The sequence below is a fragment of the Pantherophis guttatus genome, chromosome 2, assembly GCF_059756535.1.
Source record: "Pantherophis guttatus breed Tessera chromosome 2, ASM5975653v1, whole genome shotgun sequence".
Lineage (NCBI taxonomy): Eukaryota > Metazoa > Chordata > Lepidosauria > Squamata > Colubridae > Pantherophis > Pantherophis guttatus.
Genome location: NC_142064.1, coordinates 128,447,906 through 128,475,272, shown reverse-complemented (window position 1 = coordinate 128,475,272; position 27,367 = coordinate 128,447,906). Strand labels below are relative to the sequence as shown.

The 27,367-nt window shown below is 41.2% G+C and overlaps 1 protein-coding gene across 10 annotated transcripts in view; it reads left to right on the top strand.

Moving 5' to 3' along the window:
* R3HDM2 (R3H domain containing 2) overlaps positions 1–27,367 on the top strand; it is a 207,110-nt gene that overhangs the window by 171,212 nt on the left and 8,531 nt on the right. For 3 of the 10 annotated variants that reach the window (XM_087886686.1, XM_060688989.2, XM_034419240.3), the window contains 6 exons: positions 2,728–2,829; positions 9,566–9,808; positions 15,767–15,893; positions 18,296–18,531; positions 21,092–21,249; positions 22,902–23,002. In XM_087886686.1, the coding sequence (XP_087742812.1) occupies positions 2,728–2,829; positions 9,566–9,808; positions 15,767–15,893; positions 18,296–18,531; positions 21,092–21,249; positions 22,902–23,002 (967 nt within the window). The remainder of the gene's footprint in view (positions 1–2,727; positions 2,830–9,565; positions 9,809–15,766; positions 15,894–18,295; positions 18,532–21,091; positions 21,250–22,901; positions 23,003–27,367) is intronic. The other 7 variants (XM_087886690.1, XM_087886688.1, XM_087886691.1 and 4 more) reach the window with 3 other exon arrangements.

Sequence of the window (27,367 nt, the reverse complement as noted above, 5' to 3'; positions counted from 1 at the left end):
AAAGATACAATGGAAACCACTTAGCTTTATCACACATGGAGAGACTCAACCAGCTGCGAATATCCTAGGCCAAGCTAAAAAACATTAGCAAATTCCTAGAAGCTTGGCACTTTGACAGATCAGCCATCAGTAAACACATAAAGATAAACCACATTTAAACACCAGTCAAAAGTGACAATAAAAAAGCTAATAAGGAAACCAAAATACCAGAACACATCCTCTCCAGCAGCCAACACCAGTCAAAGCAGAAAACAATACTCTAATCAAGCAAACAAACAAACAAATAGGAAAGTATACACTAATCAAAGAACTACCAAAAGAAAAAGAGAAACACAAACACACACACACACACCTACCCCAATACCAATATGTGCAGGAGAAGCTACTGTTTATAAACGGAGCAAACCCCACACTCACTAAGACAGATAATGTTCTGTAGTTGGGCATGAAAACCAACTGGGTGAAATTGGGCCAGTCATTCATTCTCTCTTAGCCCAAGCCACCTCACAGGGTGGTTGTGGGAGAATAGGAGGAAAGAGTATTATTATGTTCATCATCTTGAGTTATTTATAAAAATAATAAAGGCAGGATATAAGTAAATAGATGAATGCATAAATACTTATTATGTTACAGTCTTGTACATAACTATAATATAGAATGGAACCTATGATTAGAGAAATGGAAGAATTTTGTTATTTGGATTTAGAGGCAGTACATTCATTTTAAAGGAGGAAGGGATATAAGCATTCCTATTGGATTTAAGGAGCAATAATTCATTTGGAAATTCTATTTTATATTAAGGCAAGCACAAAGGAAACAAGTTTTCCAGAACTTTTTATTAGGCATGTTAATTTATGTAAAGTTAGAAATGGGATGGGAAGAGAGATGAAGTAAATTGTATGAATATATTTTCACTTATAGCCAACATTGACTTTTTATCTTTGAACTTTATAATCTTACTGATGTAATCGAACTCACTTCATCACTCTTATTTGTTAAAGTTAATCTTTATTTATTAAAGACCTCCAGTGCTGCATCCCAGCTAATAGCACATCCTCAAAAAGCACATTTTGTATTTGTGTCTTAGTGTCTGAAAAGGGAACCTCTTTTGTTCTGGTTCTAGTCCTTCATGTTTCCAAGTAGAAAAAGATCTCAAAGCAATATAATTTTTTTAAACCTATGGGAGGGTTCAGCTTTCCCTGATGTGAGCAATTTTTGGATGTATTGACTTCAACTTGTTAAACCCTCCAGCCAGCATCGTTGGTGCTGACAATTTTGGAAATTGAAGTACATCCATCTGGAAGATGCCCAGATTGGGGTAAACCCTTTTGTTTACTTTCTTGACTTGTTAGAATGTACAGATCTTTTGATATTTTTCTAAAAGCCGTATGGAGACATCCTCAAAATAATTTATCGATTGCATCCCTCTAGACCAGGGCTGTCAAACTCGTGGCCCACGGGCCAGATACGTCACGCGCTGGCCCCGCCCACGCCTGGTTTAGCGAAGGGGGGAAGTCGCAATACATCATGTGACGTCGCCGTGACGACCTGAGTTTGACACCCGTGCTCTAGACCATCCAATGACCATCCCCTTTTGCTTTCTGACCAGGAGAAAAAAAACGAGAACAAGCGTTTTGAATAAGTAAGCTTTCATTTATTCTGAGTTGCTTTAAATGTATGTGTTCCAGCCTAGCTCAGGGCCAGATTATCTTCGAGACCGCCTTCTACCACATAGCTCCCAGTGACCGGTAAGATCCCACAGAGTTAGTCTCCTCCGGGTCCTGTCAGCTAAACAGTGCCAGCTGGCGGGCCTGCAGGGGAGGGCCTTCTCTGTGGCTGCCCCAGCTCTCTGGAACCAGTTACCTCCTGAGGTCCGGACCACTCCCACCCTATTGGCCTTCTGAAAAGTGGTGAAGACCTGGCTTTTCCGGCAGGCCTGGGGCCGTTGATCTTGCTGTTGCGATCTTGTGAGATTCAGCCATGAATGGTGTGAATGGGTTTTAATGTTTTAATTTTTAAATGTTTTTATAATGGGTTTTTTTTTAAATGCATTGTAAGCCTGAGTCTCCAGAGAAAGGCGGCATATAAATTGAATTAATAAATAATAATAAATAAATAAATAAATAAATAAATAAATAGTGTCTGTTGTAGAATTGTAGATTGTGTAAAAATTCCCATGTAGAAATAAATAAACCATTGTTCTGGTTGGAGTTGAAACTACTACTTTTTTTCCTTTGCAAAGCTTTCCCTTGCAAAGATAGTCTAAAATCTAGGTGGAGAAGCTTGCTTCCTGAACTCTGCAGTGCTTCAAGACCTGGTAGTCCAACTCATTTTTTATGAGGCTGGATGTATGTATGCGCACTTGCTTCTGCTGGGATATTTGCCTTGCGGGAAAATGCTAGGGGAAAAAATCCATATATATATATAAATTCAGGTTCCCCAGAGATCCAAGACCATGCAAATCCTCCTGTCCTTTCCCTCTGAGCAAATATTTTCCAGAACACCCATTTCTTTTTCTCTCTCTCTCTTTAAAATAGATGGGGTGGGGGGTGGGGGCGCATGCGGGAATAGCTCAGTTGCTATTGGAACTTCTAAATTGCTTATCTGTATGTATATACAGTTACTAACCTCCTTCTACCTTTTCTCTTCTCCTTTTCCTCCCACCCTTTTCTCATGCCTGTTTCTTCCCCTTCTCCCCTCCTTTTTCCCTTCGTGCTCATCTCTTAGCCGGTCCCAGCATTGCAGTCCTCTCCGCAGCCAGTTCAGTACTCTCCAAGCTCCTGTCCCCAAGTCCTCCTGCCAGTCTCTCCACCCCAGCAGTACAATATGGTATTAAAAACCCTATATCTTGTTGTCTTTTCTCTCTGTATATATTTCTGCTTTGCTTATTCACATGTGTATTGTGTATCCAAACTGATCTTATCAGCTGCTTTTGGAATCCTTCTAAAGGAAGTAAAGTACAATAGATGGATTTTTCTTGTAACATGGCATTAAACTATTTGTCAGCCTTACTAGGAAGAACAGACCAGAAAATAACAACCATTCGAACTATTTCTACTTTGTTGTAAAGCTACATTAACAGAATCTTGCAAGTCTGAAAGTATAATTCCGTTCCCTCCTCCATCTCCTTTAACTCATAAACTAGGAAGGGTCTCTCTGAGCCTCTTGTCTGCCCAATTATCTAGCTGCAGGCTGTATTGTCTCTTATTTGGCTGTTTCCTTAGCAGCATTTTATTTTATTTATGTATTTATTTGTCAAGCATATATAAGATAACAGGTAAAAGTATAAACAATTTGAATACATGAAAAGAGTAAGAGTAAAAAGGAATATTAGGACAGGGACGGTAGGCACACTGGTGCACTTATGCACGCCTCTTACAGACCTCTTAGAAATGGGGTGAGGTCAACAGTAGACAGTTTAAGGTTAAAGGTTTGGGGGTTTGGAAGAAACCAGAGTCAGGTAGTGCATTCCAGGCATTGACCACTCTGTTGCTGAAGTCGTATTTTCAGCAATCGAGTTTGGAGCGGTTTACCTTGAATTTGTATCTATTATTTGGCTTGTTCTGCCCAGGTCTTTCCCACATATTATTACACTACTGCACACAGCCACCACTATCTCTGGCTTCATTTTAAGACAGGGGTTCCCAACCTCTGGGCCATGGCCCGGTTCTGCACCAGGCCACATAAGTAACAGGTGAGCGCGTGTGCGTGCAGCTCCACTTGCATGAGCTGCAGGCGCTTGCACTCACGCGCGTGCCTGCCACTCACACGGAACCATTCCCCCCCCACTTCCTGCCCTGCTGGGCTGCTAACCCAGAAAGGTTGGGGACCACTGCTTTAAGATCCTTTCAAGGTACAGCAATTGTTTATAATGCAATAGGTACTGGCTTACTGTTGCATGAGATCCAAGTGTTATCTCCAGAAGGACGTCATTATTATGGCGATGGTGGTTATTTTAACTGCTGCTCTTTATTGCATTTATTGTATATCCCATTTTTCCTTTGAAAACTCAAGGTGCCACAAATAGGATCCTCCCCCAGCTTTATCTCCACAGCAGTAATCCTGAGATATAGGTTGCAGGGAAAGGAAGATTCATACAGTGAGCTCCATGGTTCATTGAGAACTTGAACACTGGTATCTTGGTACCAAATGTCTTAACCATTTTTTATACCACGTTATCATAGTTTTGAAAATAAGATGTAATTCCCAAACCAGCATGCCTTCTGTGTTTTTCTGTATTAATTTTTTCAAAAAAACAGTTATTTGTTTATTTAAATTTGTTATAATTGCCCAACTCTGATGGACTCTGGGCATTGCTTACCTTTTGAGAAGTGCCTGTAACATCACTGAGGACAGATGACCAGAGTCCACCTTCTCATCCTTGCCATGTTTTTCATTGCCTCTCCACCCCACAGAATCCTGCACAGGATTATAAGAGTGAATGCTATGTCTGCCTTTTGCTGGAGAAACAAAGGAAGCAGCTCTAAACTAAAGAACATATAGCTGTGGATTTATGTGCCAGTCTCTGTTTTTTTTTTAAATGCAGGAATAAGTGATGAGTGAGACCAGAAAGAGAACATGTTTAGATATTTGGGAAGTTTTGCTTGTTTTTCCATTTGATGAGACAAGCCTTCCTCAACTCAGTGTTGAATAGCCTCCTATTCTACTAAAGTGTATTAGCTTTAACATGATTTTTATGAGTTAACCTTTGCAGGATTGCCCTGTAAAAAGCTGGAGATGCTTTCCCAAGTCTACCTGCAATAAATACCTTTATTTGTCACCCAGTGTGCCTTCAGAAACTGCCCTCAGTCCCACCTCTCAATTGTGTCTCTGTGATGGCATAAGTTCAAAAGTCTGTTTGCTGGGGGAAAAAAATCCACAAGATCTTGCAGTGAAAGGAATATAGGGAAAAAAGCCTGAAAAGAAACGGGACTCATTCAATCTGAACCTTGCTGTAGGCTCTTTACAGGATGCTGCTCAATTCTGTGTCTGAATTAAATTCCTTTTTAGCAGCTCTTCATATTAGACCCCAAACCCCTTAATGACAGACATGCTAATGATGAAGCAATTACGTGTATCCAAGGTAGCTGCCTAGTAATTTTTTTTTTTTTTTTGGGGGGGGGGGAGAAACAGACCCAAAAAACCCTGGATATTTCAGCCACCAGGTGGTGCTCGTTCCTCTTGTCTTCCTGATGAGATTGTGCAAAAAAATAGGAATAGGAATAGAATTCTTTATTGGCCAAGTGTGATCTTTGCTTTTTTTTTCTTGTTTTGCTTATTAAATGGGCAGCAGTTTTTCACATGCTCCATTTCAGAGGCAGATTGTGTATGACAAAAACTTCATATCACTAAAAAAGGAATGATGGCTGGATAATCTTGCTTCACACTACTCTCACCCCAAAAAGAAGCTCCCCCCCCCATGCTTTTTCCCAGGCTGTATAGCCGATCTGAGGATGTGAGACGTAAGAGAATTGTAAAGACGATAATTGTTTATCAGTTGGGCAGATACAAGCATGATAGAGTCCAAAGCTGCATTTCACTTTCCTCTGTCTCCCCTGCCCCTCCACTCCAGTTCTCCCAAACACGTACTGTGATAATATACTGAATAGAAGTTCAGTAGGAATTCTAGATTAGCAAGCAGTTTACAGAGAAACTTGTAAACCGAGTGGGAAACAGAGGCTATCATTTGCCACTGGAAATTGGTGGCTCTGCTCTTGTCCACAGCAATTTTCAGCAGAAAAAGCAGAAGTGCTCCTGCCAGCAGTAACTCCTCTTGCCTGACTTTGTTTGCCTGATTTGCAATCACAGAGGACGTTTAAAAAGAACATACTAAGAGGATTGGGCTGTTTCTAAAAGCAGGCAGATGATATCTAGATGTCCCAACCTCAGTGTCCATAATCCCCAAGTCAGGATTGCTAATGACCAGACTGCCTAGAGGAGTATGGTGGCTGCATGTTCAGGAACACTTTACAGGTAGTCCTTGATTTACAGCAGTTCATTTAGTGACCTTTTTTTTTTTTTTGTAATTAGATTTATATGCCGCCCTTCTCCAGAGACTCAGAGCGGCTTACAATGTGTTAAGCAATAGCCTTCATACTTTTGTATATTTTATACAAAGTCAGCTTATTGCCCCACAACTGGGTCCTCAATTTACCTACCTTAGAAAGGATGGAAGGCTGAGTCAACCTTGAGCCTGGGGAGATTCGAACATGCAATAATTGCAGACAGCTGAATGTTAATAACAGGCTTTTAGTCTGTTGAGCTATCCAGGCTCAACAGTAACTTTAAGGTTACAACGGCACTGGAAAAGTGACTTATGACTGTTTTCCCCACTTATGACCATTGCAGCATCCCCCACGGTCATGTGATCAAAATTTGGAAGCTTGGCCACTGACTCGTATTTATGACAGTTGTAGTGTCTTTGGGTCATGGGATCACCTTTTGCGACCTTCTGATAGGCAGAGTCAACAGGGAAACCAAATTCCCTTTAATAACCATGTTATTAACTTAACAACTGCAATGGTTCACTTCACGCTGGTGGCAAGAAAGGTCGTAAAACGGGGGAAAAACTCACTTAACAAATGTTTCGTTTAGCAACATAAATTTTGAGCTCAATTGTCAGAAACCAAGGACTACCTGTATCCGATAACTTAAACACACAGGCAACATACATGTGTTTCAGTACCCTCCATTTACCTCTAAGTTTATTATGCCATCTTGAACCCAGCTCGCGTAAAGTAATTTGACCTTACTACTATAATCAATGGTAGCAGGAAATGCTACAGCAGCAGCCCCCAATTTTTAGGGCACCAAGGACCGGTTCCTAACAGAGAGGTTTTTCTGTGAAATGGAGGGAGCCTGGTTTTGCATGCTTCTTGCACCCTGCAGATGCGGCTTTGCTTGTTTGCTAGGCCCAGTTTCTGATATGCCGTGGACTGGGTTCTGGTCCATGGACCAGGGGTTGGGGTTGGGGACCCCTGTGCTACAAGCTGCTTGGAAATGTCTATGACTGAAATCCTAGTCTATATCTTTTGCAGCTTACTAAAACACTATCCTTAAACTGAAAAGCTGTGATGAGCAATAGAAGTCAGTCTTTATGGTGACAGTCAGCATAAAGAAAATTGAGGCTTGGAATCTTAGAGGCATAAATGGTAAAGAGCATCAATTAACAAATGAAATTGGGGGGGGACATGTTGTGGGTGAGAATGTAATAGCTCCAAAGAAAGTACAGGAGCATAGATAAGTATGAATGAAAGGGCTAAAAGACATGTCTGCACATACAAATTAGTGTCATCCAAGTTATTCTGAGCACATATGAAAGTAGAAATTCATGGGCTGATAACAATTGTTTCATAGCCTAATGCTATTATTGTTCTTTTATAAAAAAGGAAGGGTGGCAAGAGTGAAGACAATTAAGTACAGAGGCATTAGTTTCTTAAAAGCACGTGAGAAGGTGTTTGGTAGCATTTTGTTTGAAATGGAAAGAGGGGGGAAAATGAGCCAAATTTAGTAACTCTGGTGCTGTTTTTATGCCAGGCAGGGGTCAGTAGACCAGATATTTACTTATCCTTCATTGAGAAATGTAAGAATATAGTAAAGCATTTGAGAAAATAATAACCAATGCTTCAGGATTAAGTAGAGAGTAAGACCAATGTGTTCCTTTCATTGTTTAGAGTTTGATAAATGTATAAGGAATGTTTGTGGGCATGTTTATTTATTTATTTATTTATTTATTTATTTATTTATTTATTTATTTATTTATTTATTTATTTATTTATTTATTTATTAGTTCTATTTATATGCCGCCCTCCTCCGAAGACTCAGGGCGGCTTACAATGCACTTATAGCAATAGCCTTCATTCTCTTTGTATATACCTGCTTATTTATTTATTTATTTATTTATTTATTAATTATTTATTAATTAAATTTCTATACCGCCCTTCTCCAAATAGGACTCAGGACGGTGCACAGCCAAGATAAAAACAAAGCATACAAAATTTAAGAACAGTATTAAAATAATTAAATATTTTGGCCATAAATTAAAATAACCCAATTTAAAATCAATTTAAAATTTAACTCAGGCCAGCCCAGCTTGTTGAAATAAATAGGTTTTCAGGCCCGACGAAAAATCCGGAGGTCTGTTATTGTACGTAACTCTGGGGGAAGGTTGTTCCAGAGGGTGGGCGCCGTCACAGAGAAGGCTCTCCCCCTGGGGGTCGCCAGCCGACATTGTCTGGCGGACGGCACCCTGAGGAGGCCCACTCTGTGCGAACGTACTGGCTGGTGGGAGGCTATTGGTGGCAGAAGGCGGTCTCGTAAATACCCCGGCCCTAAGCCATGGAGCGCTTTAAAGGTGGTCACCAACACCTTGAAGCGCACCCGGAAGACCACTGGGAGCCAGTGCAGCTCGCGCAGGAGAGGTGTCACATGGGAGCGCCTCGTCGCCCCCATAATCCCCCGCGCGGCCGCGTTCTGGACCAGCTGGAGCCTCCGGGTGCACCCCAGGGGGAGCCCCATGTAGAGAGCGTTGCAGTAGTCCAGGCGGGAAGTGACTAGTGCCTGAGTGACTGTGCGTAGAGAGTCCCGATCTAGAAAGGGGCGCAGCTGGCATATCAGGCGAACCTGATAAAAAGCCCCCCTTATTTCGGGATTCAAAAAAATATAAGACAGGATCTTATTTTCGGGGAAACACAGTATATATATGATGAAAGTTATCACTGGCAGTAGGTTCTTCTATCAAGTAAGCATAATAACTTGAAAGAATCGCTGGTGTTCAGTTGTTGTCTCCTCCTGCCTTGTTTCTGTTCCCTTTTCCCACCTTTATTATTATTTGAAAATAGGCAATAATTCCTTAAAATGACTCGCTCCTTCTCCAGATCAAGGTCTACCCATTTTGCATGGTGGTGGCCTGCCAGCTATAAAAGTCATCTTTAAAAATGTGTTAACTTTAGTGGGTTTTTGTTTTTTTTTACCAAATGCTTAAAACGCATTGTATAATTTAGGAATGCCCAAGTAGTCATTTAGTCTTCTTTGATCATTTCTAGGTCGGACTCCTCATTTTCCCAACTTATTCCCACAGTTGCAATGCAAATTCCAATATGGCATTAAGACTGTCAGTTGGCAAAAATGGAAGTATCGTTTCCTCCTTGAGCACTTTGATGGTTTTAATTTAATGGTGTAGAAACACTTATCTGTACTTCATTATTTTTCATTCTATTTTTTTATTTTATTTTATTTGTGGAGCTGAACAATAGTTCTTAAGTAAATCTGGTATAAAGGTTAGTATAGGATTATCACGTGGGGTGATGAATCAGGGTGCTAAAGTGGCACTGCTGGATTTCCTCTTTCCCTTTCTCCACCTTCCACCAACTTGGTGCATGTGATTTTCTCGTTCAGCCCTCAGAAAAAGGGCTCGTATCCCTGCTAACTGGTGTAATTTGCTGGTGTCTTGATGCTGTTTTCACTGTGCTGGTGGGTGGTGCTGGCACTCTGTGCATGCTAATGGAAACAACCCCGAGGCCAATTTTTCTACTTAATTTTTCTTTTGTCATTTGTTTGTCCACAGGCTGATGAGCTCAGCAACCCCTTTGGACAGATCAGCCTCAGCCGCCAAGGATCCACTGAAGCCCCTGATCCGTCCTCTGCCATGTTCCAGCAGCCAATCATGTCCCAGCATCCTCAGCAGACAGGATTCATCATGGCTTCCCCAGGACAGCCAATCACTGCCTCCAACTACTCTGCCTCAGGGCACACGGCGCCAACCCAGCAGGTCCTCCAACCCCAGAGCTATATGCAGCCTCCCCAGCAGGTAAGTTGGAGCACTGGGTGTAAGGGTAGTGCTTCAATTGGACCGTCTTCTGCTATGGTTTTCTTAGGATATAGAGCAGAATGGTACAGTCCACCAGTATACATTCCATTATAGCACAGAGGGGCAGTCGTAGTTCCCGTCTATCGGCCTCGAATTAAAAATGGGAGAAATCACTACGTCTTTGGGGGAATCATGTTCAAGAGTCAATGTGTACTATGGTTATCTGTATAAAAATAAAAAAGCTATTATACAAAAATACTTAAAATAATGGGAGGGGAATATACGCCACTATTTTTTTCTCTAAGCAAATTGATCCAAAAGAATCGTAAGAGAATTTATGTAACATCATCACAAGACAGATTAGAACAGTATGGTCCCAATTCATGATAAACATTGATTGTAGAAAAAAATTGAAAATTTCGAAATGACATACATACTAAGCTATCATACGGTTCCCTTTCAGGATATTATGCAAAGTACAAGAACAGAGATAAAATAGTAAGCAAAAGGAAGGGAAGGGAAAGGAAAGGAAAGGAAAGGAAAGGAAAGGAAAGGAAAGGAAAGGAAAGGAAAGGAAAGGAAAGGAAAGGAAAGGAAAGGAAAGGAATCCCTTTTAAGGAGTCTTAAAAGAAATTAAGACATGTGTTAAAAAAGAGAAGGAAACACAGTTACATTTATGTTGATGAAAATTCTGGAAACCATTCACTATATTTCTCCATACATTTCTAGACTCGTAGACCATCCTTGCTTCTTCCACGGCTATACATGGCTTTATATGTTACATTTTGTACTTTTAACCAGTTCCTTTTTGAGGCTCTTATCAACTCTATCCACTTATGCTTTTGTTGGATCTTCTCTTTCTGCAATCAACACATTAACTCTTACATCTTAGACCTGATTTGTAATTTGATCCTCATTAGTTTTTTCTAAGTGACTACTCGTATCACCAGTCTTTCCTATTGGTTACTAATTGTATTCAGTCCACATTAAATTAATCCATTTATTCTTGACCCCATCTAGATCTTCCTGTTTTACCATACATTTCTTTAGTAATCCATTCTCATTACATTCAACATATATGTATCACACCTCTCACTTGCATGCAACAAACCGGTGCAAAGATGCACTCATACAGAGCCAGTTTGACTTTTTAAAAATAAATATTTAGTTGTTGCAACAGATCACATGCTACCTACTACCTTTTCTGTCAGCATTTGCATTTCTGTTATCCTTTTTTTCATCTTTAGTAAACATGCTTCTGAAGGACAACATTTCATTTGTTTGCGCTAGGGTTTTTTTCTTTTTTTTTTGCTATTAATGTGTAACTTGAAATTGTTTGTCCTACTTTCTCTTACAAATTCAATTCTCTTTGGTCTTTTACCACATGGAATTTTTAGATCCCTATTTCTCACCGCATTGTATAATCTGTCCATTTTTTTGTTAAGGTACCAGGCTAGAAATCAGGAGACTGTGAGTTCTAGTTCCACCTTAGTCACCAAGCCAGCTTGGGTGACCTTGAGTTAGTCACTCTCTCTCAGCCCTAGGAAGCAGGCAAGGACACACAGTTTCTATAACCCTTGCCCAGAAAACTCAAGTCGCCAGGTGTCAACACTGACTCAAAGGTGTCAGATACATTCTCAGCCAATAGCATGTTCATGTCCTTGATTAGCCAGCCTAAACGTAAGTTTATCATAAGCAGTCTTTACTGTAATTTTAGTACAAGCACTCCTTAACCATAGATACATTAAACAATTATTATATGTCCTTGCTTGGTGATGAACTATTCAATAAGCATTATAAAATCATTGTCTTGATAAATTAATATCCTAGAAACCCTAGTATTCAAATAGTATGCCACAATACAAATAGCAGGACTGCTAGAAAAAATAGTTTATAGGAGCAAATCACTCATGAATGAAAACACCTTCATAACCAAAACCTTCCCAAGAACAAGAAATTATCCTAATACTTTCTTAGCACTTTTTCTAATTATCTGTAAAATGTGTCTCACATGGGCCAGTAGCATACATAATGTCATATATTCTTTGATTCCTGTCAAATAGCATGGGAATCTCAAACTTTTCTTCATTTGAGATTTTTTTTTCTTTCTTCACCTGGAATGTTATCATCAGCACATTTCTTTGGCGCTTAGGTTACTCGTTTTAGGAAAGGGGAGGAGGACACTTAAGCAGCAATAACGCCCCAAAATGAGGAGAGAAGCGAAATAGACACTAACAGAGTAGCATGCACATAGTAACTGACTTGAGTGGACAATAAATAAAGCAGCAAGGCATTGCATTTAACTGAACCTCCCCGCATTCATCTGCCATTTCTGGTTAGCCCAGAATTGAAACCCAGAAAAATTATGCATAAGCAAACATATTTTTGCTATATAGACATCATTCCCCTATTCAGCAATCATGTATGAGCAAATTTGTGTTGTATAAGCTCACGCTATATATAGGAACGGATTGTATTTATTCATAGGAATACTTTACTTCCATTGTATGCCACTCCTCTCTCATTTAGAACTATCCTGACCTTGGAAGTATTCCAGAATTCATGCCTACTTACTTTATGATAACACTTCCTTTAAACCACACATGCACAAATATTTTTTTAATAAAAGTTTTTTATTTTTTAGACAAACAAACATTTAATAGATCAGTCATTCCTTCCATGTGACATCTCGGTGTTGTCTCCAAAACTTCTTTTTGTTGTTTCTTCTATCTTCATTCTCGCCAAGTCCATTACAACAATTCTTCACTAACACAATATTCTAATTGTAGCATTTTTATACATAACTATTAATTTACTTATTTGTATCTCTTTTCTAACCAATGGTAAAATTGATTCCATATCTTAAAGTATTCTAAATCCTCCCTTTCTTTAATCATCAAAGTTAATCTATTCATTTCTGCACAATCTAAATTTTTTTTAATTACTTCTTCTTCCAAAGGTATTTTCTCTGCTTTCCAATTTTGTGCATAAACAATCCTTGCAGCTGTTATTACATGTATAATCAAATAAATATTTTCTTTACTAATTTTCTCTGGGAGGATACCCAGTAGGAACAGCTCTGGTTTTAAATCAGTACATTGTTGTATCATTTCTTCCAGCCATATCCTAATTTCATTCCAATAGTTTTTAGCTTCTGAGCATGTCCACCACATATGATAATATGGACCTGGTAACTGGTGACATTTCCAACATTTAGCTGATTTATCTTTAAACAATTTTGCCAGTACATATGCACAAATATTTCTGTGACTACTTTCAGAGAGTTAATATTTATTTATTTATTTATTTATTTAGTTAGTTAGTTAGTTAGTTAGTTAGTTAATTGCTCTTCTATCCAAGTAATTCTGCATGTCAAACAGCAGTAAAATATAACTAAAGGTTTTCTTTTCAACCGTGTCTGATTCTGGGGCGAGCTGCTTATCTCTGTTTCTTGGCCAGGGGAGCCAGCATTGTCTGAAGACATTTTTCATGCTTATATGGCCAGCATGGCTATATGCAAAAGACGCACGGAACACTATTACCTTCACACTGATGTGGTGTCTATTACTCTACTTGGCATTTGCATGTTTTTGAACTGCTAGGTAGGCAGGAACTGCCGAAGTAATGGGAGCTCACCTCGTTGTGCGGAGTTGGGTCTTGAACCCAGGCTGTCAGCGTTTTTAACCTGTTGAACCATCACGCCCCCTAAAATATAAATATACATGCCAAATTAAAACTTCAGACTCAGTTTGATCTTGTGCTGGAGACCTGCCTGAGCCTTGAAAGCCAGCTGGGTGACTCTGGGCCAGTCACACTCTCTCAGCCGGACTCACTTCACGGGGTTGTTGTTCTGGGGGAAACAGAGGTGGAAGGAGTATTAGGTATTCACCGTCTGGAGATGTTTATAAAAATTAGAAAGACAAACTTTAAATAAATGAGTTCAGTTCAAAAGAAACTGATTGAGAGCCCTAAAAAAAAAATCACATTGTTAGCTCATCAAACCTCACCAAGATTCCATCCATAACAATAGGGCTTGGGGAAAGACCCAGGTTTTCACTAGGCCTCTGAAAGGCAGACAGGGTTGGGTCTGTTCGCATTTCTAAAGAAACTGTTCTGCAAAAGAGACACCGTTACAGAGAAAGCGTGTGTTCTGCTGACATTGTTTCATTAATGCGAACCGGTGACATTGCTTCACCAATGAGACCCAGAGCTTAACTACATCCCTCCTCTTAAAGTTGCACTGCACATCCCAAGTTTTACTTATTGTTACCTCTCCTTTCTTTTCAATCAGAGTTCAACCAATAATCTTCCCCAGCATATCAAAGAAATAATCCCTCCCTTCTCTATTATTACTTATTATATATTATTTCTATTTGTATAAGAGAACAATGACCTTCTTCCAGTTATGAGGAACCAGACGCAGCCTTCACCTAGTCACATTAAACAAGATGCAGAGCCACTCCGTAAGGAAATTACACCCATATTTTAATATTTCCCCAGCTACACTGTCTACCTCCATATTGATGATTGCAACATAGATCTTGCAGACACCAGGTGTATTACAGGTGGCTCTTGTCAAGCTTAAATAATTTTTAAAAAATGAAATTAAAGACATGAAGCATCAAATATGATTTTTTTATGAGTTCACTAAAATCGTGCAAGATTCTGTGGTCTTGCATAAAGCTGTGAGAGCACAAGCAAGAATAAACACGATCTGGTCCTATTTTGGGCCATTTTAATATTTTATTGAAAGATCAATATAAAATATACCTGAGGTGCCAATGGCATCATACAATCTTGCAACAGTGGTGCTTAGCATGAAGAACTAATAATTATAGTTACATAATGACTGCAGTAAGATTATTACATACAAAAAAAAAAAAAAAAAAAGATGGAAAGGTTCCGAAATGCCTATAGGGAGGAATGTTTGGTGAAGATGACCTAATTTGCAAAGAGGGCCAAAATGACTTTTTAATCAGGGAAAAGACAATAACCACATTTTTCAATGACTGCAAACCCTTTATGAATTTTATTTATTTATTTTTTTGGCTGAAAACAATAAACTTGTAATCTTCGGGTTTGATGATTAGAAACTTTAGAAGATGAAAAGAAGGGAGCAATGATGTAATCTTACAGTTTTTACATTATTTTTCTTAAAAGTCTGTAATAAAAATTATCTTTAAAAAAAACACATAATAATGAGTGTTTTGAATATAGGTAGTCCTCAGTTTACAACTGATTCCCTAACAGACCCCCTCATAAAGCTACTTATGACCTGTTCCAAAGTTACGACGTCCCCGTCCCCCATTCCCCCCGGGCTCATGCAATCTTCTGCCTGCATTTTGGGCGCTCAGCACTGACATGCATTTACAGCTGTTTGCGGTACCCTGCGGTCACATGACTGCATCATAATAATTTATGATGATTATTATTTTTGTCTGGTTACTGTGGGGGGAAAAACCCACCCCCATCACAAACTTTGCTTTATACTGCTATGTTCAGTTTATGGCTGCTTGCTGCTGCAAAAAAAGGTCATACAATGGGGTCCCGTTATGTGATGACCCACTTTATGATTGTCATGACTTACAACTGTAATTGCCAGGCTCAAATTACAGTTGTGAATCGAGGACTGCCTATAAATATTTGTGGATACATTTTGTTTCTGTTGTCGGGGTAAGGCTGATTTTTCTTTCAGGCGGTTGCAATGGGAGACTGGCTTTTCCTCACTGAAGCTTGTCTGCTTTCTTGTTTTTCTGTCCTATCGCTTGGACCAACTCTTAGTGGTGTACCATCATTAAATGCAACGCAACCACACGTACTAACAAAGCTAACAGTGAGGACCTCTTGATGCTAACTGCAATGAGAGTGGAAGCCCCTGCCTTTGACTCGCCCTGCTCTCTTCTTTGCCTCTTGTCCTTTGTTTTTGTTCTCTGACAACATCCTTTATCCTTCTGACAGATTCAGGTTTCTTACTACCCTCCTGGGCAATATCCAAACTCCAGCCAGCAGTACCGGCCTCTCTCACACCCGGTGGCTTACAGCCCCCAGCGCAGCCAACAGCTGCCTCAACAGTCCCCGCAGCCTGGTAAGTTTCCAGATGAGCAGTGTTCAGGCGGGAGAAGTTGGGGGGGTGGGGGGCGGGGGGTGGCAGCCGATCCTTGTTCAGGGAGAGCTAAGCCACCTTGCCCTTTCTTGGAACCCGAAGCAAGTCATCCTATTTATAGGGTTTGAAACCTAGATGCATTGAAGATCTTTGTGAGGGCAAGTTTACCTCAGCCGTAAGGCACAAGCAGGTTGCATATGCCTTAAAATCTTGCCTTCTGTGGATTCTCCATGAATTTGAAAATTTGAGCTTGAAGGGCTGTCTGTGCTTTTTGAAAACCAATATTTTGGAGAGACTCGTCAACTAGAGTTGACGAAGCAAGGGAGATGAATTTAGGCGTGTGAGTTGAAATCTGTAGGAAGCTGGTCTTAAAAGCTATAATGGAAATCTGTTGCTGCAGCAGCAGAACTTCGAATGTGTTGCTGCAAAGAAGGCACAGATATAGTGTCTTTAGTGGGACGAAGCTAGCAAAACAGGATACACATTGGGCTAGAAAAGAGACTAGCAATAGTGGTGAATATCTGTAGCTCAGGTGTGGGATGAGGGTGATGGTTCATTCTCCGAGCTTGTGGGTTGGTTTGCAAACATTTCGTTACCAGGTAACATCTTCAGCGGAGTTTAGGGGATGTCAATGTTCTTTTGTTTATAAGGGCTTCAGGTGTGGGTGTGTCAAGTGGGGGTCTTGTGAGTCATCAGTGAGTCTTGTGATAAGGATAAGGAAAGGCTAACTTAAGTTTCCGTAATATCCGCGTAACATGGCAGCTACATCTTGAGCAAGTCTTCTGCTAGAAGTGGGCAACGTTTGAATGGTTAGAAGCTACTGCCTGCTGTTTAACTTTGCAAGGAATTGCAGGGGGCGGCTGCAGAAAAATGGTGATGCCAGCTTTTTGAGGGGCGGGAATGAGCTAAGTACAGGTAGTCCTTGACTTACAACAGTTCATTTAGTAACCGTTCAAAGTTACAACGGCACTGAAAAATGTGACTTACGTATGACCGCTTTTCACAGTTACGACCTTTGCAGCATCCCCGTGGCCACGTGATCAAAATTTAGACGCTTGGCAACCGACTCGTATTTATGACGGTTGCTGTGTCCCGTGGTCATGTGATCACCTTTTGCAACCTTCTGACAAGCAAAGCCAATGGGGAATCCAAATTCACTTAACAACTGTGTCACTAATTTATCAATTGCAGGGATTCACTTAACAACAGAAATTTTAAGCTCAATTGTGGTCATAAATCGAGGACTACCTGTAGGAATGAGGGGAGTGGGTTGGAAAAAATGCTACGAAAAATTTAACTAGTTTACTGCTGTATTTCAGCAATGTGATCACAAGACATGAAGGATATTGGGGGTGGGGGGGGCACATGAGCTGCAGGTTTCCCATCCCTTAGTTAGAAAGAATTTAACTCATGTTTTTTTAATCTTATGCCAGTAGTAGAAGGATGTGTAGAAATGGTAGAATGTCATGACCCAACACAATGCAAATGTTTTTTTTCTCTAAACCAGGGGTGTCAAACTCAATTTCATTGAAGGCCGCATCAGGGTTGTGTTTGACCTCGGTGGGGCTGGTGTGTGTGTGGCCAGCTCGATGTCACTCATGTCAGAGGCTCCTGTGGTGGCCCGAGCACTCTGCCAGCGAAAATGGGCTCCCAAACTCCGTTTTCAGCTGTGACGGCCTCCTGCAACTCTCTGCCAGTGAAAGTGGAGCTTGGGAGGGCCGCATGCAACCTTAACAAGCTCCATTTCTGCTGGCAGAGGCACCACAGGCTGGTCCTTCACTATTTTCAGTGTGACCCTGCGGGCCAGATCTAAGCACGCCATGAGCCGGATCTGTCCTCCGGGGCCTTGAGTTTGCCACCCCTGCTCTAGACATTTTAGAGAAGAGGGAGCCAAGCCCACAACAGTTGCAATATTAGCAGCTGTTGCATTTAGCCAAGGTGCAGTTTGACTCTCATGTTAGCTGAGCTTCTTTGGCTTTCCACCTGCTTAAATTCCTAAACATTTATCAGTTCTGAAAAATCATACTACAATAGTACAATTCCCTGGCCAGAGAATTGCCCACACCATCCACACATGAGTCAATTTTCCTACATATTCTAAAGAAGGGTGTTGAAGAAAAAAATATGATTAAGATATACCTTGCTCTGGAGGTGGCTAAGGCAGATAAAATTATGTTCAGAATAGCTCTCCTTCCATTTGGGGGGGAGGGGGGGGTGAGGAATCTTCAAGAGGAAACTCCAAGTTCCCTCATTCCATCTGAAAGGATAAATGTGCTCCATGGACACTGAATGCAGAGTGGCTGACTGCCTGGCTTGAACACAGGAATCCCACCTCTGGGTCCCAGCTGTGGTGTCATAATCTCCCCTCTCTTATTACAATGCAGGATTACAGCCAATCCTGTCCAATCAGCAGCAGACATACCAAGGCATGATGGGAGTGCAGCAGCCCCAGGGACAGACTCTCCTCAGCAACCAGCGCAGTGGCATGGGTAGCCAGATGCAGAGCATGATGGGGGTGCAGCAGTCCCAAAACCAGAGCCTCCTGAACAGCCAACGAGGAAACATGGGCAGTCAGATGCAAGGCCTGATGGTCCAGTACACTCCATTGCCTTCATATCAAGTAAGTGGTGCCAAAGATGGCAAGGAAGAAAAGGGAAGGGGAGGGAAGGGAAGTCACAATTCTGGTGTTACAACACTCGGTATCTGGTATATAAAAAGTGGATGGGATATAGTCTCTACATGGCTTGGAAACCTTCAGTTGCTGTAATTTTTTTCAGGAATCCAAAAATTAACTAACCCGTTTAGGTATGTTTAGGAAGAGCCGAGGTGGCACAGAGGTTAGAATGCAGTACTGCAGGCTACTTCTGCTGACTGTCAGCTGCTTGCAATTTGGCAGTTCGAATCTCACCAGGCTCAAGGTTGACTCAGCCTTCCACCCTTCCGAGGTGGGTAAAATGAGGACCCAGATTGTTGGGGGCAAGATGCTGACTCTGTAAACCGCTTAGAGAGGGCCGTAAAAGCACTGTGAAGTGGTGTATAAGTCCAAGTGCTATTTCTATTGCTATGTAATTTCATGCAAAATTCACAATGCAGGTAATCCTCCACTTATGACCATAATTAAGCCTGTAATTTCAGCCGTAAGTCATGAGGGTTGTAAAACAAATTACCATGTGATCGCACCCAATTTAATGACACCTTTTTGTGGCAGCCTTTAAGCAAACGCCATGGTCGTTAAGCGAACTCATTGTTCTCTGGGGAGTGATTTTTGCTGGAAACCAGAAGCAAGCACCGGTTTCTGGCAAAAGATGTGGTAAATTGAAGTCACATGAGCACAGGGTGCTGCAAATAGTCATAAACGTGGGACAGTTGCCGAGTGCCCCAAATGTGGTTATGTGACCGGGGGGTGGGCAGGGAGACATTAGAACGTCAAATCCAGCTTGTAAGTCCCTTTTGGGGGATCCATTGTAACTTCAAATGGTTGCTAAGCAACCAGTCATAAATTGAGGACTACCCGTATAAACAATTACACTGAAAAGTAGGAGCTAGGGAATGGAAGAGAACAGTTCAGATCTGGAAAAATAAAACAAAAAAACACTGCTGCCGGCAAATGTAAATAGACACAATCTTACGCTGAGAGTATCTTGGTGGCTAATTCCATATTTTCACTTAGTGGGGGGCTCACGGAAATAAGTCTGTTGTTTTCCCCACAACTTATTTTTTTCCTTCTGGAAGCCAACTTCTAGAAGGTTTTTCCGATGATGATAACTGCGTGCTAGGTATTGTATAAATTGAAAAACTTAAACCATCTTCGTTGCATAGTCTACAAAACATACAATCAGAGATCTGTATTCCGTGCAAGAGGTTTTGCTTGCCAACCTCCAATGACATGAAATGTGCATATACACACATATACACAATAGTTTGCAAACTATTCAGCATTTTTTAAAAAATGGACTGAGAGCCCTCGTCTATCTGTAAAATGAATTTTGCATTGGTCAGAAATATTCAAGTGAACTGCAGTTTAAGGGCAACAGTGCATGACAAAAACCAAGTGCTCGGTTTTAATGCCTACCTCTCTAAACCTGAGTTTGGCAACTTAGAACCAACCCCCTGCTATCCAACAATTTTTTTCACCTGGATCATTTCACCTGCTCACTGCCATTTCTATGGTGGAAGTTTCCTGAGAAGTACAGTAGCTCTTGGAGTACAATTGCATTTTTAATGCGGCAAATAAGGCGTTGGTAGGCTGAGTTTCCATAAATTGGAGTTTGTTCCTGGATGTGGATAAGATCTGAAAAACAAGAGCGCACAAGACCCTGAAAAGGAGAAGGTGGAAGAATGGGATGGTAGATGAGTTGGGAGGAAAGAGTGAGTGTCATGTTGGGTATAGTGTGCTTTGGCCATTGTAATATAAAGTCTATTTTTAAAAAAAGCAAAACACCACAGAATAATTCCTGCCAAATCACCAATCTTTCCAGAGCCGTAGAGGCTGAAAGGGAAAATTAGAGAGATTACATAGAGTCTGATCAGAGGTGGGTTTTAGCAGGTTCTGACCAGTTCTGGAGAACCGGTAGCGGAAATTTTGAGTACTTCGGAGAACTGGTAGTAAAAATTCTGACTGGCCCCGCCCTCATCTATTCTCGGCCTCTCAAGTCCCAGCTGATCAGGAGGGAATGGAGATTTTACAGTATCCTTCCCCTGCCACACCCACCAAGCCATGCCATGTCATGCCAACCAAGCCACACCCACAGAACCGGTAGTAAAAAATTTTGAAACCCATCACTGAGTCTGATATTGGAGAGGAATAACAGAGGGACCTTGGAGGTCTTCTAGCCCAAGGAGAGGAACCTAACGTTTTTTCCTTTCTCGATCTATACTCATATTTACTTTCAAGGCCTTTTGTCATTTCCTCCAAGATCATGTGTTCTCTCCTTTCTGCAGGACACAATCTGAGTTGATCACCGGGACCAGAGTTTTTGTCTTCAAGCTTTTGGACTCATGCTGGAGCCCATCTTCTGAAGAATGGGATGGGATCTGAAGATGGGCCCCAGCACGAATCTGAAAACTCAGAAGATAAAACCTCTGGTCCCGGTGATCAACCCAGACTAGATCCTGCAACATTATCCTGGGATATGAATATTCACCTTCATTCATTCCTTTCTGTCTTTCAATATCCCAAGCAGGTACCAGTGGCGAATGACTCTCAAGGTGTAGTCCAACAACCCTTTCAGCAGCCCGTGTTGGTACCAGCAAACCAGTCTGTGCAAGGAGGGCTCCAGGCCGGAGGGATGCCAGTCTATTACAGTGTTATCCCCCCAGCCCAGCAGAACGGCACCAGGTATGAGCAGGAGCCAAAATTCTACTTAATCTTTATGTTTTGCAAAGATGTCTGTTCAGGATCATTATTTTCTTCCAAGAATTCCCTTAATATATCAGCCAGGATTGCAGAGCGACAGAAACTCTGCATCAAAAGCACCTGGAACAGTGATTGGTTATTGTCTTTTGACGTGCATTAGATTAATGGAAGGGCTGTACTCATTTTTATGGTATGCGAATTAGTTTGAAAGTTTTATTACCAGAATTCAGGTTTGTGACTTTTTTTTAAAAAAAAGAGGAATTGATTTATTTATTTAGTTACCAGATTTATATATGGCCTACCTTTATTTTGTGCAACTCGGAGTGTTGTGCATAACAATCCAAACTTCTACTTCCCTCATAATAATAAGCTTGTGAAATGATTTGGGATGAGAGAGAATTACTAGGCCACTCCCATGCTTTAGGAAGGATTTGAACTCACAGTCTCCCAGATTCTAGTCCAGCAAAAGGGGGAGAGGGGGAGAAGAAGGAGAAGAAGAGGAGGGAAGGAGAGGGAGACCGAGAGAGATAAGCAGAGAGAAAAATCTTCAAAAATTACAGAAAAGTACAAGGCCAGAATAAATTTGTTGGTGTATATTAAAAGTTTTCGTATGTTATATTTCTTTTTAAAAATACATTTCTAGAGTAATGTACTGTGTATAGTTTAACCCAATGATGAATTATAACCAAAGGCCATCTAAAAAGAGGTCAGGAGAGAATTGTTCGCAATTCTCAACAATCTATCAAGCTTGGAAGCTTCTGTGAGGCAGTATTATTTATTTTGGCATATTTACCGTATTTATAGACAAATTTTCATTTCTGCAAATTCTAATTTCTAAGCATTAGAGATTACCATTTTATCTCTTGGCTTCTTTGAATACAGAGCAAAAAGCATCCTGCTCCAGCCCTCCTTGATTTCTTTAGAAGCATCCATAATCTTAAAAGATTGCTAGTATTTGTATCCTGAAAATGCACAAGCTCCTCAAAATTGGCATAAATCCTAAAAAAGATTTACCTAGTCGAATCATCTGAAGATCAGATTCTTATCCTCAGTCTTTGTTCTCAGCAGTTTCATTGGCTACCTCTTTTAACTTGGCTAAGTTTGATCTAATTGAACTCCTTTTATACTGCTAGACCTCTCTGGCATAAGCCCAATAGTAGTAACTAGAGAAAGAGGAAATACTGTGTGTATACCAGTGGTGGAATTCAATTTTTTTTACTACCGGTTCAGTGGGCGTGGCTTGGTGGGTGTGGCAAGGGAAGGATACTGCAAAATCCCCATTCCCTCCCCACTCCTGAGGGAAGGATATTGCAAAATCTCCATTCCCACCCCACTCTGGGGCCTGCCAGAGGTGGTATTTGCCAGTTCTCCAAACTACTCAAAATTTCTGCTACCGGTTCTCCAGAACCTGTTAGAACCTGCTGAATAGCACCCCTGGTGTATACTGTTCCTATTCTCTGAAGCACTGAATAAACATCCCGTTAATTGAAATCACCCAAATAGCATTAGACTGGTGAAAATTACTGAGCAAAATAGGCTTTAGGAATGACCCTCTATCAGTATAAATACAGTTTTATCTCCATCATGATGACAACCTGCTCCAATTGATGTCTTTCCCCCACCTCTCTTTCTAGCCCTTCTGTTGGCTTCTTGCAGCCTCCAGGTACAGAGCAGTACCAGATGCCCCAGTCCCCTTCTCCTTGCAGCCCACCTCAGATGCAGCAACAGTATTCAGGTAAGGCCGGGCACTTTACCAATAGAATTGATCTGCATACAGTACATCTGCCGCCTCTAAAACCTATTGAAGCTAAGGTTGATAGAAGTCACCTGTGGGCCAACAATGGAGGAGCTACCTTGACCTTCCTTGGCAAAGAATTCCAAAGTCTGGAAACAGTGACAAAGGAGGCCTTCTCTTGCATTTGCATCAAATGCGATGGAAATTAATGTGTTCTTCAGATCTCAAAGTCTTTCCCAACAGCTTTATCCAAAATTATTGTCATATTAAGCCCTAAATAACATTCCATATTATGCCTGGAAACTGACTAGCAGCCAATGAGGCTGTGTAGATTCCCTTATTGAAATGCATTATATCCTTTTGTTGAGTATAAATGCCCCATCATTCTCCTTACAATTAGCTCTTGTTGATCTCTGGTGTTCTGGATTAGCTAAGGTTTCTGAACCCTTTTGAAAAAATATCTCTGGTACATTACCAGTTAGGAAGTAAGTGGTAATTATATGAGATATAGTGTATATAAGCAACTGAGGACCCAGATTGTTTAGTCTGTAAACCGCTTAGGGCTGTAAAGCACTGTGAAGTGGTATATAAGTCTAAGCGCTATTGCTATTGATGTCCCCAATCCAAACAGGCTGTAACTAAACGTATGGCCAGATATGGAATTTTTAGGAGGAATATGCACAATGACATTTAACCTTAGCTGTGAAACATAACCCTGGAAATCACTGTAATTTGTCTGTCCAGTGGCTGATTCCTGGAGAAGACCCAAGATTCTAACTATCCCATGCAGGTGCAAATCCTTATTCAGTACATTATTATCCAGTAACAACATATATTTGCTTCTCTTAGAGTAGTTTGGAAGCTTGAGGGCAGTCCGGTACTATATATGCAAATTGGAGAAACATCATCATTGTCATTGCCCAATTATCCCTGCTCATGTCTTTTGCCCATCAATATTTTTTTCCTGCCTAACCCTGTCCCTATCCCTTTTGGGTTTAGGCCTGCCAAGAATTTGCAAATGTAGACCACATGTACAATACCATCTCCTAAAGATGCTATTAAAGCCTGTTCCTCGATTCTGTCCCATAATTTTCTGGAATGACTTGTAGGAACCCATATCGTGCTTGGAGAGATTTCACAATGGGCCTCTATTAATTGTGTCCTTTGTGGGTCATTTTCAGAAGATGTTCTCGGTCATGGCCCTCTGCCAAACCTAATGAATTAAGGTCAATTGTAATTATAGGTTTTCAATAATGAATAAAGTCTAGGTTTTGGCAGCAAGCAGATGCGGCATCTCGGATGCAACCATTTCTACCGTTGCAAATTATATAAGGGTAGCATTTTGTCCTTTTGATCTTTCTTGCGTTTGACAGCGGAGGAAGATTTTTAACCGAGCAATCATTTTTATCACTGTGACATTGAAGTGGGCGGGTCTGAGACGCTCATCGTTGCCAGTTCTGTGCAGCAGTAGTAATCTCTCTGCTGAATGGGGGTCCATCTGGTTTTATACCTGCAGCTTTCCCCCAGCTATTTTCCTCTTTGCCGTGTGTGTGTGTGTGTGTGTGTGTGTGTGTGTGTGTGTGTGTGTGATGGTTCAAAGTCACTGCAGTGATGTGAAGAGGTTTCTGGGTCAAGTGCAGTTTCCCCATTTCCCAGGGGAGAGCGAGCACTCCCACACTGTTGAGTGGGAGTCAGTTTCACAACCCCAAAAGCTGCAGAGCCATCATATGGCCAGTCTGAATGTTACATTCCATCCTTCCATTCCTTCAAGGAGAAAGAAAGAAAGAAAGAAAGAAAGAAAGAAAGAAAGAAAGAAAGAAAGAAAGAAAGAAAGAAAGAAAGAAAGAAAGAAAGAAAGATACCGTGTTTTCCCGAAAATAAGACCCTGTCTGAAATAAGTGCTTGGCCTTATTTTCGGGGAGGTCTTATTATTTTGGGGTATGTGGAGCAAGACAGAGCTCCTCTTGCCATCTTACCTGATTTCCATCTCTGTCTCCCTAACCCTAACCAGAGGAAATGGCGTGGACCGGCTGCGCATGCATTTAAATATTTTCGGGAGGGCCTATTTTTAGAGAGGGATTATTTTCAAGGAGGGCTTATTTTAGCACATGTGCTCAAAAGCCCAATTGGGCTTATTATCAGGAGATGTCTTATTTTGGGGGAAACAGGGTAGATAAAATTCTTTATTGGCCAAGTGTGATTGGACACACAAGGAATTTGTCTTTGGTGCATATGCTCTCAGTGTACATAAAAAGACAAGATACATTTGCTAAGAATCATAGGGTACAAATAAGCAATCAAATCATACTAGGAAACAATCAATCAAAAGACAATCAGTCTTGTCTCAGTAAGACAATCAATTTCAAAAGCTTACCCCAAAGCCTACAAAATGAGAGCTGTTTGTGAAAGCCGAGTTGTTCCCCTCCCTGTCTGCATTTTCTTGCATATGAGAATTGGCCCTTGAAAGTTATGCAATTTATTCAGATCCTTTACCCTTTCTGTACATGTACATGGATACATTCACTCTGTTTCTTGTTAAGCAATCTGGAAAAAGAAGTTGAAGTTTGAACCTTGGGGGAGGTAAAGTTGCTTCCCTGTCAACCATCTCAGACAAATATTTTTATTTTTTAAGTGAGTTACTTTAATGTCCTTAGAATTCTTTTGGCCCCGGGAAGCAGCTTCATTGAGCCAGGACTGCAGAGAGACAGAAACTCTATATCAAAAGTACCTGGAACAGTGATGGCGAGCCTTTTAGACTCAGAATATCAAAAATTCAGAAACTGCCTAACTTGATTCTATTGGCATGTCAAAAAAACCCCTCCAAACAAACAAGAAACAAATTTTTACATAGTCATTTATTTTTTTAAAAATATAGTCCAATCGTGTGTGATCCCCAGGAACTTCTGCTTATCTTCAGGTGGTGGTTCTTTGTTTTCAAATGTACTTCTGCAGCCTTAGAAAACTGTCCTCAGGTAATCTTTGGAGGCTGAACAAAAACATGGTCTTTTGGGGCAACTTCTGACAGGGTCCAGAGGCCACATAAAAGCCTATATTGTCTGTGGAGATTCTGAGTCATCATAGTTGTCTCAAAGGTGCTTTATTCAAAAGGCAACTGGACTGTTTTTTCCTTGAGGACAAAAAGGACAACTTGGATGAGAAGCAAAACATTCCTCAAGGTGAGAACTGTCCAACTGCCTTTAGAAGAAGAAGAAGAAGAAGGAGGAGGAGGAGGAGGAGGAGGAGGAGGAGGAGGAGGAGGAGGAGGAGGAGGAGGAGGAGGAGGAGGAGGAGGAGGAGGAGGAGGAGAAGGAGGAGGAGAAGGAGGAGGAGGAGGAGGAGGAGGAGGAGGAGAAGAAGAAGAAGAAGAAGAAGAAGAAGAAGAAGAAGAAGAAGAAGAAAGAAGAAAGAAGAAAGAAGAAAGAAGAAAGAAGAAAGAAGAAAGAAGAAAGAAGAAAGAAGAAAGAAGAAGAAGAAAGCACCTTTGAGACAAAAGTCTACCCTATTCTCACACGGCCTCTGCAGTCTCCAAAAATCACCTCAAAAGCACGTCCCATTCTCACACGTTTTTCAGAGCCTCCTGAAGCTGAGCTTGAGGCCTTGTATAGGCCTCTCACACAAGTTCTGGGAGGCTATGTGAGAGGACACCCAGGGGTGAAATGCTCCCGGTTTGGACTGGATCACCCGATCCGGTAGCGATGGCGGCGGGTGGTTCGGAGAACCGGTAGCAAAAATTCCTGCGCCCCCCCCCACATCCCGCCCCCTTCATGCCGCATGATCATCAGAGGCACTTTTTTTTCCCCCCACCCCTGAGGACACCCCATTCTGGCATTGCCTCCACAGCCTCCAAAAATTGCACAAGAACAGGACATACTTTCGAGAATACTTATTGAGTGTTGGTGAATGCCGACATGTCACTCAAATGTTCTGGCAAGTCTTTTAACAAGCATGTCACAGGCTTGTCATCACTGATCTGGAAACTTTGCTATATCCAGTGCTGAGTCCCTGTCTCTCTTCCTCTTTTATCATTTTTGAAATGAGTGTTGATTAATGTGGTGTTATATGGCTACTGCTGCCCATGATAACTCTAAAACCAAAGCAAGCGTAGCTCATTTCTTCCTGAGTAGACTGTTTTCTGAAGACTGGAATCATTTTGGGGAAGCAAACACACCTGAGTTTTTGTCTTCACACTTACCGTAGGCAAACTGAAGTCAAAGACTGGCATCCAAAGGGAAATATTTATTTATTCTTTTCACAGCTGTTGATTTTCCACTAAGAGCCATGTGCTTCCTAGCCTGTCTAACCTTACCTGTGTACCCTTCCCAGCCTAATGTTCATGATGATCTGATCATTTCCCCCCTTTCTCTT